The sequence below is a fragment of the Sander vitreus genome, chromosome 12 (assembly GCF_031162955.1).
Source record: "Sander vitreus isolate 19-12246 chromosome 12, sanVit1, whole genome shotgun sequence".
Classification (NCBI taxonomy): domain Eukaryota; kingdom Metazoa; phylum Chordata; class Actinopteri; order Perciformes; family Percidae; genus Sander; species Sander vitreus.
Genome location: NC_135866.1, coordinates 6,096,705 through 6,114,290, shown reverse-complemented (window position 1 = coordinate 6,114,290; position 17,586 = coordinate 6,096,705). Strand labels below are relative to the sequence as shown.

The window sequence follows — 17,586 nt, the reverse complement described above, 5'->3', positions numbered from 1 at the left end:
AAAAGACATTCTGCTTTATATCTTCTGGGCAGATAATCTCTAAAACAATGTACATTTATATGTATATTTTGTTTATCCCATTGTACATGTTTATGCTTAATGTCTTTTTTCTTCTGTTTGATAATTGTGAAAGTCTCTTACATTGATCAATTACAACATTGACTGAGACATGCCAGTTTTTTAAACATTTACACACAAGCTATATACATTTTTTATTTAAATATTTTTTTTCTGATATTTAATTATTTGATACTTATATATAAGTATTATATACTTATATATATATTATATGTTTGTACTTAATTGACTAAATAAACACTAACCTTGCTGGAGAGGTCATAAAAAGCCAAAAGGGATGCAGGATTTGACCCAGCTGTTGATCCTCCAGTCAGTGTATTTTTTTGTATATATTTAGGTACTTGTAAAATCACATGTGTATCAACATCTATAAGATGATGTCCATATCAAAATAGATGTAGCAATGTATTTTGATACATGAATGAGCCAATTTATGACCATCAGTCCTATAATGGCAAAGTCTCATTCATTATTGGATGGCAGGTGTAATTTGAAATTGTGTATGCAGTATCAAGTAAGTTGAGATCCCTCGCCCTCACCAACAGTGGGAAGTAAGGGACTTTCCACTGATGGCCTCTACATCACAGTCGGAAGGAAGGGACTTTCCGCTATTGGCCTCTACATCAGGGAAACTAGGGCCTCTCCGACGACGGAATAGATAATGCGTAATGTAATGCACATATAATAACAAAGTTATGCAAGCATAAGTGTGATTTCACTATAAAGTAGTGTGTTTAAAGATGATTATATACTATGTAACCAAGATTGAAGTAGTTGATTATAGATAAAGGATAGGATAACAATGGGAAAGAAGCAATTGAATATGAAATAATGTGTTTAATCAGGATAGGACTGTGACAAGGAAGATGTTGAGACTTGTTGAGACATATTGAAACATGTTGAAATACTTGCTGTGAGTGAGGAGGCCCGTACATAGGCCGGGGTTTGCACAAGGGACAAGAGAGTGACTCACACTCATTCTTAGAGGAGGAGATATATACAAACCTATTATAAACAGTACACTGAGTAGCGCATACACATAGACACACCAATATGCATAAGCACACACTCATTCTTAAAGGATAAAAAGGGAGAACACAGGGTGGTTCGGGGTTATTCCTCAGACTTTAGACCTCAGACGACAGTCCTTGGCCGGCTCTCGGGTTCAAGACTTGCTGATCGATCGACCACATCGGAGCAACAACTTTGAACTCAAAACTTTCAACCCAAGAGAAAGAGCAACAAACGAGCCAACATAGGAAAAAGGGAATATCTTACATCCTACAGCCGAAACGGGAGCTCCGGCCAAGAGGAGGATTAACCATCCCCACCCGGCTGTGGGACATCAATTGATTATTAAGGATCACTCTTTTGTTCGCCCTGCCAGTGGTGACTGTTTGGATAGAGACTTTGCGGACTTTTGAATCAAGTCGGGGGTTTCAACTAAGAACCAGCAGTACGGCAGGTCAGGAGGAACCGTACCGGCCAGTACCCCTCCTCACTCTCACTCTACAGAGCTGGACATTCGATCATTCCGACTCCAAGCCTTTTCAACAGGGGTTTGAATATTTAAACAATTTTTACTTTATGAATTTTAGATCAAATTAATCATTTTTAGTGTATGAACAATCAATATTGAAGAATGCTATGCTGTATACTCTCCCTTGCTAAATCCTACAATAAAAGCTCTTATTGAAGTTAAAGAAGACCATGTGGACATTGAATTCCTGATGTCTCGTCCTAGGTAATAAGTATCAGGAGGTGTGTTTACCAACTAAAAAGGTTCTAATAGGTTGCTCTAGCCACAGAAATGAAACGGACCCTTGGGGCTCACTGTACGAGCCACTAAAACCAAACCTAGCAACTACCAAGTGCACAGATCATTAAGAGGAGAGCTGCCGTTAACGTGCGTGACTGGCGCGGTACCCGGCCCTGGGGCCATTCGGTTGGGTGAGGTGCTAGAGTAAGCAGGGTAGACGTACGGAAGAAGGCAGTTAGAAGCTAGGCGTGTCTCCTCGCCACCAGCTTAAATAGTCCTTTGACCTAGTAGGGTAATACCCATAGGCGAAGAGGCGAAGAGGCTCGGACCCTTTAAACGGAGAGCTGGTCCAGGACCTCCTTAAGGGGGTTTAACCCTAAAATATTGTATTGTGTATTAAACTCCAGATAATGATGGCAGGAATTACCTTTTTTTCATACTATGTCACCATCACTTTTACTGGTGAAATAAAGTTAAAAGACTACAGAAAAATTTAAAAAGAATGGATAATGTTTTGAACAGAGGCTCTTGATTATATTTGGTTGTGGAGTATTCATAGCAGAGATGTTCACAAGTCATTTTTTGCAAGTCCAAGTCAAGTCTCAAGTCTTTGAGGGGCAAGTTCAAGTCAAGTCTCAAGTCTTTGAGGGGCAAGTTCAAGTCAAGTCTCAAGTCTTTGAGCTTGAGTCCAAGTCAAGTCTCAAGTCTTTTGCCACGAGTCTAAGTCAAGTCTCAAGTCTCTGGCCATCTGATCTGTCCCTAACACTTTATTATTAAATCTTATGAATTCAAAGCATGTCCTGTAGCTACCATCCAGACAGTACAGTATCACAATCAGCTGTAGGATAACTTTATGGACCTGGTGAAATATTAACCTAAAGCTGTCACATCATATGGATACAACTATAAAGATACAATGTGCCTGTTCCCAGCATTAGCACAACACTTTGCGATGGTTAGCTTGTTACCTGTGATTATATATGCTAAATGTAACGTCTCTTTCACTCAAAGAAATGTCTAATGTCAAAGTGGAAATCAAGAGAATAGTGGCAGCGCCACACCAGTTATAGAACAACATGCATCTCAGTGTCAGTCCAAATTACGCACAATAAGCAGTTTGAACTCACTGATGTAATGCAATTTATTTATTTATTTTCTAAGTGTTAGTAGGCTCAGTGAAACTGAGTCCAGCGCGAGGGAGACCTGACTCAGAGTAGGAGAGGTTAGTGAGGCCAGCGTCTCCACGGCAGGTGACAGTGCGCACGGATCCGCTGCGCCACGCATGGATGAAATAATGAAATAGTAAATAGGACTACAGTAACAGAAATATGTGCAGAATTAAGACAGTCAAGACGGCCCAGTGTTTGGTGGACCGGGTTCACCTTGTGCCTACAAATCATCCACGGGATCAATTACGCATCACATGAGTTTGCCTCCCCGACACAGCGTTTGTTCCTGGGGAGATGGATCTGTGCGTCCCGCCTCCTGTGCGCCATGGATTTCTTAGCTTCAACAACCACTAACTATAAAGATACAATGTGCCTGTTCCCAGCATTAGCACAACACTTTGCGATGGTTAGCTTGTTACCTGTGACGACATATGCTAAATGTAACGTCTCTTTTCACATTAGCGTGTGAGTGACTGACCTATTTAGGTGCGTTTTGAGATGCCTGATGAAGTCCGACGTTGTTGATCCGGCATCATTTATCTTGGTGCCACACACTTTGCATGTAGCTGTTAGATTACTGACACTGTTTACAAAGTTATTGAAAGCAAAACTAATGACAAAAGGCACAACTCCGGGGGGACTTGGTGTAGCCATCGGCAACGCATTTTTTGATACGTGAGTGCGCGCACATAGGCGCATGCGTTACGTTGCACATTATGGCAAAGGGCAGGGGACATACAGCTCGTCATACGTTTCCCCAACGTATATGCGCCAATAAAAGATAGAAATAAAATAGAAATACATGAATACATTTTGATTTTAAAAAGCAATAATTGCATGAAAACATGTTGTTGACGAGTCTCGAAGCTCGAGTCCGAGTCAAGTCTGAAGTCTTTTGGGTCGAGTCCGAGTCAAGTCTGAAGTCATTCATAATTTTAGGTGTTAACTTAAGATAAGTAGGCTAACAACAACTGGTAACACCCTGCTGCGTGTTATTACGTACATGATGGACAGAAAACCAAAAGTATACACGACAGTAAAGCAATAAACCTGTTCAATATCATTAGCATAAAGAAACATATACAATAGTTGAATGCCTGTCTGCCTGCTTGGTCATTAGTGCAGAGAAGAGCTGCAGGTGTATTTCTTACAGTGAACGAAGGTGTTTTCTCGTTTTGGCTCCGTCCAAACAATCCAGCCAGGACCGACTGATCACTCTACAACAAAGCACACGTAAATAAAGAGAAAGACATTTTATAGTATATACTGCTTAAAAAATTTGCACAGAGCTGCGTGTTGACAACTCCAGCTGTAATACCTGTTTGGAGTCTGCTTTATCTTTGGGAACTTCTGATTGGCTCTGATGAGGAAGAGAAAGAACACGGATTTAGAAATGAATAGAAACAACCAAGAAGGAACGTGATATTTCACGGTTGTGTGTGTGTGTGTGTGTGTGTGTGTGTGTGTGTGTGTGTGTGTGTGTGTGTGTGCGTGTGCGTGTGTACCTGTGTGTCCTCAGCCTGTACCTTCCTGAGTTGGCCGTATCTGGTTGTGGCGTTAAGTTCCTGCACACAGACACAAAAAACTCAGAAGGGAACAATAAAAAAAGGATATTTGGAACAGGAAGAAACATGAAAGCTTGTGTAGCTCTGAGTGATTCGTTACTGTAAAGTGTTCTCACACAGACTCTAAAGGTTGCCCGTTAACTAAATAGCAATCAGAAATCTTTGGTGTTTGTTGGGATCAAACAAACACACATGTTCGCACAATATCCAATTATCGGCTCTGTGCTTGGCTTTAAACATGAAAGGCATTTACCTGTGTGGATGTCCAACTGAATTATGACAGCATTGATGAGTATTATTACATATTTGGAGTATGTGGGTGTACTGTACCTGTTCTGTGGGTCTGGGAGGAACCACAGGAGTTTGAATTAAGTTTCCAGTAGCCTGTCACAGATGGAAAAGGGTGATGGAAAACTATTAAATAGAAATTGTATAAGACATTTTGGACAATAATTCACAAAGTGTATGGCAACAGTAAGCAGAATACCTGTTATTAATATTAATAACATAGTATTATATGTACATAGTGTATGTACATATAATTTGATTTTCACATGTAAACCCACATATTAAATAATTACACTGATTTGTTTAATACACTGACCTAAATTTAGGCATATGACTACAAAGGTCCCTAGCTGAAGTGAAACCAGATGTATGTCTTAAGAACTCAGACATCAAATCAAATGAAATTGAGCGTCAGCGTCAGTTCTGTCAGGCCAAGTAGTCAAGACGCTGCTAACCGCTATTGGCCAACGACACGGTCGCATCAGCTGAGCTGCAGCCGCTGATCTGCATCAGCGCATCAGCTGGTCAACTCCCCTCGCTGCTAAATGGCTTCACTCAAACAGGGCGCCCTGCTTAAAGCTGTTTAAGTTTGCTCAAACTGCTTGCTGCTTTAGTTTGCTCCTAACTGCTTGCCGCTCGCATCTATGCAACCCACCTCCTCCCCTGTTCCACCTTGTCGTGTATAATGTGACATAGGCTTCTATGTCATCGTTGCCACTCTGTTCATAGGGGGAATAGTTTAGCTCTCCCAGTCTTAAACTGTGTGAGCGTTCCCAAATGCTGCTGCTGCTGCTGCTGTCTCCTCTGAACAGAGCCATACTGCCAAATTTAATTCATAATTTATTCAGTAAAAAATGTCTTAAAAGCATTTTTATTTTCTGCGTTGTTCTTGACTTAATGGACCTGACAGAAATAAGAAAAAGTGTCCGTTTGTCTTTTAAGTTTGCCTAGATATTTTCACATGCAGCTCAACCTAAAGACCTTTGTGATATTTCATTCCCACCCTGCCTTTCATTTCTCTCTGTCCCTCTAGTAAAACATAAATAACAAAAAAACAAACATATAAAGTAAATACCTCATTGTTTGTTGTTGCTGCTCTTTTCATTTGGTATCGTGTGTGAATTACGTCCTGCACAGAAAAAACAAATCTGTTTAAAAATGTTTTTGTCTTGGGCGCCCTGGTAGCTCACCTGGTAGAGCAGGCGCCCATATGTGTACTCCTCGATGCCGTGGCCGCAGATTCAACTCCAACCTGCAGCCCTTTGCTGCATGTCATTCACCTTCTCTCCCCCCCTTTCATTTCTTCAGCTGTCCTACATAAATAAAGGCCTAAAATGCCCCCCCAAAAAAAGATTTGCAAATCAAACATAATCTTCTAAAGAGGACAATTCTCCTTTTTTCCCTTTCTATTTCTCTAGTGACTGAAAGTTGTATGAAAAACAAAACAACAATGCTTGCAGATAATGGAGGGGAGAAAATGTAAGTTTTCCTTCAGTGTTTTAGGCTGAAATCACTTCTGATATTGTTGTGCTGATAATAATAGAAGCCCGCTTGTATCCGTATTTGGTATCTGTAAAAGTTTTAACAGATTTTAAGATATGTTGTCCCACCACAGGTCTACAGGTCTATACAAGATTTGTGGAGTCCTCCAGGTATAGTTTGATGTTCTGAATACATAAACCAAAGATACAACGATTCTTGATGCAGGACTTACAGCATCTTTAGGTCTCTGAGGCTCCATAGCAGTTGGCTTCTCTCTTTGGGTCATTTCTTTTTATCTGTAAAGACAGTTGACTGAAATGTGAAGCCTTCCTGAAGTCATATTTAAAATAACCTACGTTGATGTCATGGCATGTTCACTTCAGCAAACAAATAAACACATGATTAACAGTACCTCTGCAGGCTTTTGGGGAGGCTTTGGCTGTGAACAGAGAAGAAAACACAAGTGTGTATTGTGTATATGATAGGCCTACAGTAGGTTAGGTTTTATTTTCATCTGTGGTATGGTGAGCCCAGCACTAAGGAGTGAGCTTGTATTCCCAAAGATTGTAAAAAAACCCTCTTTTTTTTATTTTCCAAGGTTACCTCAAGCTCTGTCACTACGTTCCGCATTTCTTGTTATGTTTTGCAGCTGTGAGCAGCTCCTCCATTTCTTTGTCCATTCCATTACATTAGTGTGAAATTAGTGTGCATCAACAAAATCAAGCATCTTGTTGTTTGCATACTGACTTTTTTGAATACACTCCTGCTTAGAATTAGTATGTAGCATCATTGGTGATTTTAGACCCTTTTTAGGGGGGCTCAAGCCAAAATTATAATAGTAAAAAACATTTTTTTTTAAAATCAATTTTAGTGTTTCAACTTAGAGTTTGCAAACTTGTCTGTTAGTGACAGAGGACAAAGAGTTACAGGTTCAAAGGGCTTGAAACAGGTTTAATATCCTGTGTGGCTGTCGCCGATGCTATGCACCTGTAACCCCGTCAAGGAAAGGGTTAACAGAAACATTGGCCAATCGGAGAAGGTTGTGCCAGACTCCCGCCTTTGGCTGCGTCTCTATCTGATCTGTCAGAGGGAGAGCAGGAGATGGTTGTGAAGTTTAACGCTGGTAGTCCCCAGAGAAGAAGAAGTTGGTCATTTTATTGCACAGATTAGAACCCAAATTGAAATGTTACAAGCAACTAAAATTGCTGAATGTAAGAACATTGTGTCAAACTGGTTGTTATTACTGTGACTTATAAAGTGTCAGGAATTACTTCTAGTGTGTACTTTCCTACTGTGTAACTTTGGCAATACTTTTGTTTTGGACAGACTGCTCAGCGGGCCTGTCCTCAACTGCTTCAAACCACATCAGCAACTCAAGTTCTGCAATTCCCATTCACCACAGTGAATGGGACAGTTACACTCAGTTCACACACAATGGGAGGACCCTGCCCGACAACATCGTGATTACTGCAAGGCAGCCAGCAGAAAATGTGCAGGATAAGATGACTCAGTGACATTGCCTACTTTCTGCTTCAAAGTAACGCGGCTGCTTTGCTCTACACTGGTTTAGATCTAGAAACATTTGACATTCTTGTATCAACACTGGAAGGACATGCCAGTACTTCATTTACAATGCCTGTTCGAGATCAAGTCCTCGTGACACTTATGAAATTAAAAACAAACCGTGTAATAGGTGATCTAAGCAGACAGTTTCATGTGTCACTGAGCATGGCTAGCAAGATAATGTCATATTGGATCGACAAACTGGAGGAAGTTGTGCGACCTCTAATTCCATGGCTTCCAATAGAAAATGTTCGGGCAACCATGCCTGCAGCCTTCAAGAAGAATTTCCCCAGTACAACATGTATTATAGACTGCAGTGAGAGCCTTCTCAAAATTGACAAGATTCTAAGAGTGTGTGCTGCTCTTGTTAATCTGAGGGAGGATCTTATTCGAAATTAGGGCTGCAGCTATCGATTATTTTAGTAATCGATTCTACCGATGATTCCATCGATTAATAGAGTCATCTGATAAGAAATACTTTTATTTTTTTGAAGAGCTAGGTTTGGTTTAATTTTCGGAAATAGCAACATTTTTATTGCCTACATTGCTTACAATATCGCTCACAAACTAAACATATTAAGTGCATTTAAGTGCCATATTACATTGTTTTTAAAGAAAACATTTTCTGAAATGAACATTACCTTAAGTTGTGCAACTTAACTTTCAGAACTACAAGCGTCAACCTGAGACTGATCTGTATATAGGCCTAACGAAGCTTAACAATTTAATATGTGATCCATGTATATACCATATTTACAGGAACGTCAAATGAAATGGTGCCATAACACCAAACACTGATGTCTACAAAACGAGTGTACGTGAACATTTGTTGTGTTGTACAGAATGTGAATATGTATGCATTTTTTCTACATAATACAAACTGGTATTATGTATATATTAAACTACTTACAACATTTCATGTTATCAACTTTTCAAATATGACGTGAATGCTTTTCTTTTTATAGGAAAATATATGGTTGGAATCACATTGCATAGCTTTACATAAAAACAATAAAGACTGGCAGCATGTTTTTGCTTAACACTGTAAGAATGTTTACTTTACACAGTCTAAAGGTATCCCAATTTTCACTCAGATTCTCTTAATGTATGGCACACAATGGACCTTGTCCATTACCTCAATGTATCTTTTATTTAGCTTAAACCGTCCTTGATAACTTGCTCCCTCACAAATGCCTCATCATACTGCACTGTAAGGGAAACATGCTCTTTGGGTGTCCAGATCAACAGATTTTAGACCTAAACATTGTAAGCTGTATTTGCATGCAATATCCCCTACTGCTAGTTTTCTGCAACTGCAGCCCTCCATCTACTAGTTTGACATCACTGCATTTCTGAGTAAGCTGTTCAGTGAGTGAGCGCTGGGTTGGCACTGGACGTTTTACTTCCAGTAGCACACGTGAGTCAATGACCCCATCAGGACTGGCAGAGAGCCATGGTTCTTGGACACTTACAACAGTGCCCCTGTGAGTAATGCTCATGCCCTCTTCTTTTAGCTCTACGTTCGTTTGCTTTACCATAGTCGCGTAGTTACCACGAAATGAGGGGTATATGTGCTCACATAGAAATTTGTCACTGCTTGTGGTTGCATGGGCGGGAACCTTTTTGGCAGAACTTGCTGTAAGTCTGATTTTTCTACAATTGTGCCACAAATCAGAGACACTTTGCTCTCTTGTTTCTAATTCTAATTGAGCTGCTTGGGCATTACTGACTTCAACATATGCCTGGTAGAATGCCTTGCATGAGTTACAGCTAAGCTCATAATTGTGTGTCTGATGTGGCTGAAGAATCTTGTCATCAACTGTACTGTAACTAGTGCTAGGTTGTAACACTTCCCGAGTAAAGTCTTCATGTGACACATGATGTGGTGTATTTGGGAGTGGTTGACTGGCTACAGCCCTACAGTTAACACTGTATTGCTGTTCTGCCTTGTGGTGCGTGAAGTAAATCTGACTCAGACGTTTAGGCTCAAGGTTCTTTGATGTCCCTGCATTCCACCTGCGCTGCTCATCTGTACATGCAAGCCCTGTCTTTCCACCAATCACTGCATTTTGCACCTGCAATAATGGCATCAATACTGTCTTTGTTATTTATCCACTTACTATTACAGTTTTTTACAATCACTTTGGCACTAATTTACGTTGACGTCATTTTTCAAAACTCTAAACACAAAACTCACAACCAATGATCAAAATGCACATTTTTCAAAACTCTAACACTTTTTTCAATTGCTTGGATACAATACACATAAACCAAAGATCATTTGTTCATTTAACAAAGATCACCTGTTCAATACGACACAACTTAACATCAAAGTACTACGACTTCAAAAGGCAATTCACACATTACATTTCAGATGATTGTCTATTCATTCCATTACAATGATCTAACTATCAATCGATACAACTACTCAAAATGATAAGTAACTGTTGCATTACTCTTAATGCATAGTTGTATGGAAACAGTCAAACAATATTCCATGTTTAGATCATGAAAGTTTCAACATAACGAGATTCATTGTCACCAACTAGTGTGGAGCATGAACCAATTAGACTACATTATCTGTGGATGTAATATTTCATCATCCTTCTTTACTGTAATGTACTACTGTTTACCATACACTGTTTCTATGGTCCATGTACTACCTTTCAGACTATTTACAGTATTGACAGTACTGCACGGTATGGATGCAGGCCCTTGGAATTGCTGGTCCAATTCTGCCAACTTGTTACTGATGATTGAGATTGAGATTGATTTGAGTTTTGTGTCTAGAGTTTTGAAAAATGACATCAAGGTTTTGAAATTAGTAGCAAAGTGATTGTAAAAAACTGTAACATTACTATTAAGCATGAACATAAGTATATCAAATTACAAGTGTAAAAGTACATTTAGTCAAGTACTGTGCTTATGTACTTTTTTATTTTTACCTTCCACAGAATAGCTGCTGCATGGCTACATGGCTTCCCTAACCCGGCAATGCAAGAGCAGCCGACTGTCTCAAAGACTCCACTTTCCCTCAGCATTACCCATGCTGTATGTTTAGCTTCATTGACACTCTGACTAGGCTCTACTACTGCCAGCCGCTGTGTTTCTTCAACAATACTGTACCTATTTTGTTACTGTGCAAGTAAGTATATGCTTCTGTGCTTTTGTAATTACGCAATTCTTCGCCATCAACACCTTCGGAAAATAAAAGGTAATTAACGACGTCGATGTAGCTAACATCGGGCCATTGCTTCATGTCATCTAGCCACTCCGTCAGAAGGGATGGATGAGGGACTGTTACGGTCTTGTCGTCACGACTTGTTAAAACATCCATGGTGTGTATCCACCTCCGTTTTTTGTCCATTTGTGCTTCATCCATGGAGAAACACCGGCTTTTACAGCGAACAAGCTAGCAAGCTAAAAGCTAACAAACGTACACAAGCTTCGAACCGGAAAAGGACAATCGACTTCCGGTTCAAAGCAACTATGAATCATGGGTAAATTCGCTAACCCGGAAAAAGGTGGATAGGAAGCAAGTGTCAGTACCCGATCCGTACCTCCTGTAAAAGCCGTTCGGCGCATGTGCATAATTCAGCGCATGCGCAGAAACTCAACGTGTTTTACGACACTGCCTGATCAGTTCTACGCTTGCGCGAACACCGGCAAACTTCACAGCTCTATGCACGCATTGGCGTAAGGATGTTTGGACATTTCTGGTTACCAGAAGAAAACATTAGACAGTGACAGTAGACCGTTATGATGGCAAAGATGAAGTTTACAAGGTGTTTGCTGGAGTTGCCTAAAGTATCTGTTAATGATATATGGAGGGTCGTCCGGCCATCCAGTACAACACCATGTAGCAAATTAAATAAAGGCTTCAAAGTAGGGCTGAAACCATTCCTCGAATAACTCGAATAATTCGATTACAAAAAATCCTCGATGCAAAATGATTTGCCTCGAAGCTTCGTTAAATCAATGTTACCAACGTTGTATTGCTGACGGACGGTGTTTCCACACGGATCATTATTATTGTCGCACACCAGACGCTGCTCAGTCTGCGGGCGGCACATGCCAGAGCGTAAATAGTGAGGGGCTAAGAGAAGAGACAGGCTGGAGAAAACCACAGAAAGTGTCCAAAGTCTGGAATCAGTTCAAACGTAATTAAAACGAAAACTCTGGACAGTGTGTCTACTGCAAAACCGAACTAGCTTACCACAATAATAGCACGACGTCAGTGCTTCAGAATCTCAACAGAAAACATTTCTCATCCATTCCACGAAGCGGACCCGACAAAAGTAAATCACGGAGTTGTATGGACGATGAAACTACACCAAACACAACAACTAGCAAAGACAAGAAAATACGTAGCAGTGACCACAATTTGATCTAAAGAGCCGACGTGTTGACTATCCCGTCGGAGAAACAGCTGATTGTTGCGCACCACTCTTTCTCACTCTCTCTCTTCACGGAGAAACAACTGTCTACTAGTATAAGTGTAACAGAGCTGTGTAGCATTGTAATCAAATATATAAATTAAAATAGATTGAGTATAATTAATATTTACTGTTTTGGTGATTGAAAAGGACTGTATATATATATCGTGATTGGTCTTTAAGAGATTGTGGCCGCCAGGGGGCATCGATCAGAATGCAGACAAGATGTTCCTTTTAGCTGGTTTATTGGACTAAATGATCAAGTATGTGTGTGTGTGGTTTGGTAGTTGCACGCACACAAACTAGGAACTCAGAAATAAGTACAGCAACACTATCTTCTTTATTCATCTATATAACTGCTCAGTCTTTCGACGCCAGCTCTCTCTTCCAAACTCTCCCGAAACAGAAACTCAAGCAGTCTTCATCAGCGAACAGCAGAGCGCAGCGCCGCTCCTGATTGGCTGATTCTCAAGCAGCCAGTTTTACCTGCCTGAAGAGGCCGTCCTTCATAACATTACATATACATATATTTACATATAGGCCTATATACAGATCAGTCTCAGGATGGAACTTGTAGTTCTGAAAGTTAAGTTGCACAACTTAAGGTAATGTTTATGTATGTTTAATGTATGCCTTAGTGTGAGGTTGATGTCATTTCAGAAAATGTTTTCTTTAAAAATGTTACAATGTAATATGGCACTTAAATGCACTTCATATGTTTAGTTTTTTGAGAGATGATATTGTAAGCAATGTAGGCAGCAAAAATGTTGCTTTTTCCGACAAATTTAACCAAACTATTGTTTATTATTGCTCTTCAATAAAACAAAAGTATTTCTTATCCGATTACTCGATTAATCAATGAAATAATCGGTAGAATACTCGATTACTAAAATAATCGATAGCTGCAGCCCTACTTCAAAGGCTTTCATCATTTCTTTGCAACTTTGAAGGTAATTTGCTAACGCTAGCTAGCCTGAGCTAGAAGCCTTGCTTTGGTGTTTGAAGTCATGACTCCGTCCTGCTTCAGGTTAATCATGCTTTAAATAAAGTTTAAGCATGTGTATACCTCTCACTTCATGTGTTTGTACTTCTATGAAAGTATCAGGTAAAAACAGGGCTACAAATGAGATCTCTGTGAGAGACCAGCTAACTCCTAGCAAACTATTATGTAGCTCAATGCTGGACATTTCACCCCAAATTCCGGTCACTTTACTGTATTTGTATTTGTTTAGTATTTGGTTTAGAAGCCTTTATTGGTGATTTTTTACGGTACAAAGTCCTGCTACATACGTAGCTACATATATAGCTAGCTATATATGCTCCGCTATGTCGCGTTAGCATGCAGCTACAATAGTTAGCTATGAGTATGCTAACGTTAGATTGTAGTGGAACGAAGCAGCACTTTCTAACGTCAAAAATCGCAGATAAAGGCTTCTGAACCAAACACTACACAATCGGACATATTTCAGCAGGAATGTGACCCGGAATTGGGGAGAATTTAACAACATTGCCAGCTAAGATGACATGTTTACTGCCGTTAGGTACCAGAGCACCCTAGGCCAAAGGTCAATGATCGATTTTATAATCGTTTCATCTGATCTGAGGCCATATGTTTTGGACACTCGGGTGAAGAGAGGGGCGGAGCTGTCAACCGATCACCATCTGGTGGTGAGTTGGGTCAGGGGGTGGGGGAAGACTCTGGACAGACCTGGTAAGCCCAAACGGGTAGTGCGGGTAAATTGGGAACGTCTGGAGGAGGCCCCTGTCCGACAGACTTTCAACTCACACCTCCGGCGGAGCTTTTCGTGCATCCCTGTGGAGGCTGGGGGCATTGAACCTGAGTGGACAATGTTCAAAGTTTCCATTGCTGAAGCTGCGGTGAGGAGCTGTGGTCTTAGGGTCTTAGGTGCCTCAAGGGGCGGTAACCCACGAACACCGTGGTGGACACCGGTGGTCAGGGAAGCCGTCCGACTGAAGAAGGAGTCTTTCCGGGATATGTTATCCCAGACGACTCCGGAGGCAGTTGCAAGGTACCGAAGGGCCCGAAGGGCTGCAGCCTCTGCCGTGAAAGAGGCAAAGCAGCGTGTGTGGGAGAAGTTCGGAGAAGACATGGAGAAGGACTTTCGGTCGGCACCAAGGTACTTCTGGAAAACCGTTCGCCACCTCAGGAGGGGAAGCGGGGGAACCATCCAAGCTGTGTACAGTAAGGATGGGGACGCTGTTGACCTCAACTGAGGAGGTAATAGGGCGGTGGAAGGAGCACTTTGAGGAACTCCTAAATCCGACTAATACGCCCTCTATGGTAGAGGCAGAGCTGGAGGATGAGGGGGATTGGCATCAATTTCCCTGGTGGAGGTTGCTGAGGTAGTTAAACAACTCCACAGTGGCAAAGCCCCAGGAATTGATGAGATCCGTCCAGAAATGCTTAAAGCTCTGGGTGTGGAGGGGTTGTCTTGGTTGACACGCCTCTTCAACATTGCGTGGAAGTCTGGGGACGGTGCCTAAGGAGTGGCAGACCGGGGTGGTGGTTCCCCCTTTTTTAAAAGGGGGACCAGAGGGTGTGTGCCAATTACAGGGGTATCACACTTCTCAGCCTCCCGGTAAAGTCTACTCAAGGTGCTGGAAAGGAGGGTTCGGTCGATAGTCGAATCTCAGGTTGAAGAGGAACAATGCGGATTCCGTCCTGGTCGTGGAACAACGGACCAGATCTTTACTCTCGCAAGGATCCTGGAGGGAGCCTGGGAGTATGCCCAACCAGTCTACATGTGTTTTGTGGATCTGGAGAAGGCGTATGACCGGGTGCCCCGGGAGATACTGTGGGAGGTGCTGCGGGAGTACAGGGTGAGGGGGTCCCTTCTCAGGGCCATCCAATCTCTGTACGACCAAAGCGAGAGCTGTGTCCGGGTTCTCGGCAGTAAGTCGGACTCGTTTCAGGTGAGAGTTGGCCTCCGCCAGAGCTGCGCTTTGTCACCAATCCTGTTTGTAGTATTTATGGACAGGATATCGAGGCGTAGTCGGGGTGGAGAGGGGTTGCAGTTCGGTGGGCTGGGGATCTCATCGCTGCTTTTTGCAGATGATGTGGTCCTGATGGCATCATCGGCCTGTGACCTTCAGCACTCACTGGATCGGTTCGCAGCCGAGTGTGAAGCGGCTGGGATGAGGATCAGCACCTCTAAATCGGAGGCCATGGTTCTCAGCAGGAAACCGATGGAGTGCCTTCTCCAGGTAGGGAATGAGTCCTTACCCCAAGTGAAGGAGTTCAAGTACCTTGGGGTCTTGTTCGCGAGTGAGGGGACAATGGAGCGGGAGATTGGTCGGAGAATCGGCACAGCAGGTGCGGTATTACATTCAATTTATCGCACCGTTGTGACGAAAAGAGAGCTGAGCCAGAAGGCAAAGCTCTCAATCTACCGGTCAGTTTTTGTTCCTACCCTCACCTATGGTCATGAAGGCTGGGTCATGACCGAAAGAACAAGATCCAGGGTACAAGCGGCCGAAATGGGTTTCCTCAGGAGGGTAGCTGGCGTCTCCCTTAGAGATAGGGTGAGAAGCTCAGTTATCCGTGAGGAGCTCGGAGTAGAGCCGCTGCTCCTTTGCGTCGAAAGGAGCCAGTTGAGGTGGTTCGGGCATCTGGTAAGGATGCCCCCTGGGCGCCTCCCTAGGGAGGTGTTCCAGGCACGTCCAGCTGGGAGGAGGCCTCGGGGGAGACCCAGGACTAGGTGGAGGGATTATATCTCTAACCTGGCCTGGGAACGCCTCGGGATCCCCCAGTCGGAGCTGGTTAATGTGGCCCGGGAAAGGGAAGTTTGGGGTCCCCTGCTGGAGCTGCTACCCCCGCGACCCGACCCCGGATAAGCGGATGAAGATGGATGGATGGATGGAAAATTATATCCTGAGAAAAGTGGATTTTGGAACTTCTTCCCATATTAGAAATTCTTTGATGTAACATTAAAGCCCATGTTGCAGGTTAACCACCACTGTTGATTAATGGGTACATAAAGCACTCGACATATGTATATCATTGTTAAAAATGTTTCCAAATAGTATTAAAGGCCAGTTTTTGTCGTTTTTGGTATTATTGGGGTTTTTAACGCAATTCGGTGATGACGTCACGTTGGCGAGACGTGCCTCAGCCTAGTACTAGAACTATAGTGACTGACTGGGATGAAGAGGAGGTGTTTTTACTGTCAGTGAGTGAAAGTCAAGGTTTTCTTTATATCTAGTGACGGTGATCATGTCGTTAGTTCAGATAAGTACTGGTAATCTAGATCTAGAAATAGAAGGCATCATGCTAGCTATGCGCTAACTTGCCAGTCAGTCTCACCTGTGAAATCCCCCGACGTTGTAAACATATTTTCGATTAGATATCTCACGTTTTGATGGTAGCCTACTAGCTCCAGTAACAACATATTTGCCTAATGTTTATTTATTACTTGGATGGGGATGCTGTTCGGCTTTTCACAAGTTTAGACTAGATGTTTTGCGAACGTTAGCGCAACAGCGTTAGCCTAGACGGCTAGGTAAATATTACGACTGCCTTCGGAGTTTCCTATATCTGCGTCCACGTTGTCAACATAAGACATGTGGCGTTAGTGCTCCTTTTGTACCATAATTGTATTGAATGAAATGTTAAGCTTGTTACTTATTGTATTCACCATTTAGCTAGAGAAGCAGCCTGCTACACTACACTTTTCCTTGAAACCTTGCCGCCCGGTTGTGCTGAACTCTGAATTACTGAATATTAGCTTAACTGCTAACATTACAAGCTGAAAACGTTTTGCTAAAAATACACTCGTCATTTAAAGGGACGGTAAATTATAACGTTAAATGATTCAAACAAAACTAGGTATCAGAATAATAGCGGTTTCACCTAACTTACCGAAGATTTGAAGACAGTTCAGAAACACTTCACACGTTCAGAGGCTCCGTCACGGTCACCAGAGTCGATAATCACAATCTCTTTCTATGGCACTGAGTGTCGCGACATTCCCAGGAGTTTGTACAACTCCACCACACCCGCACATCTGCACACATGGCGCGTTCAAGAGCTCCTCAAAAAGCTCCGAAATCTCAGCTGGTCAGTCACATTCAGTTATCATTCTAGTTACAGTAATATAAACACGGGTATCGTATTGGCTTAGAGAAAAGCATGTGACTTCGAAGAAAATGTGTGCATAACACAAAATGGAAAACGTATGCATGAATGTGAAATAGAAGCATGTAATATTTTTTAGCCTATATAAAAT

The 17,586-nt window shown here is 42.1% G+C and overlaps 1 protein-coding gene across 7 annotated transcripts in view; it reads right to left on the bottom strand.

Moving 5' to 3' along the window:
- Nucleotides 1-17,366, bottom strand: part of LOC144526158 (uncharacterized) — a 38,872-nt gene extending 21,506 nt beyond the window's left edge. For 4 of the 7 annotated variants that reach the window (XM_078263385.1, XM_078263387.1, XM_078263390.1 and 1 more), the window contains exons 1-8: nucleotides 17,220-17,366; nucleotides 6,754-6,780; nucleotides 6,574-6,637; nucleotides 5,935-5,988; nucleotides 4,902-4,955; nucleotides 4,512-4,571; nucleotides 4,325-4,366; nucleotides 4,158-4,223 (exon numbers count right to left, since the gene is read on the bottom strand). In XM_078263385.1, coding sequence (XP_078119511.1) covers nucleotides 4,158-4,223; nucleotides 4,325-4,366; nucleotides 4,512-4,571; nucleotides 4,902-4,955; nucleotides 5,935-5,988; nucleotides 6,574-6,627 — 330 coding nt within the window. In that variant the 5' untranslated portion in view covers nucleotides 6,628-6,637; nucleotides 6,754-6,780; nucleotides 17,220-17,366. Of the gene's footprint in view, nucleotides 1-4,157; nucleotides 4,224-4,324; nucleotides 4,367-4,511; nucleotides 4,572-4,901; nucleotides 4,956-5,934; nucleotides 5,989-6,573; nucleotides 6,638-6,753; nucleotides 6,781-17,219 lie in introns of those variants that run through there. The other 3 variants (XM_078263386.1, XM_078263389.1, XM_078263391.1) reach the window with 3 other exon arrangements.
- Nucleotides 17,367-17,586: the final 220 nt, after the last annotated feature.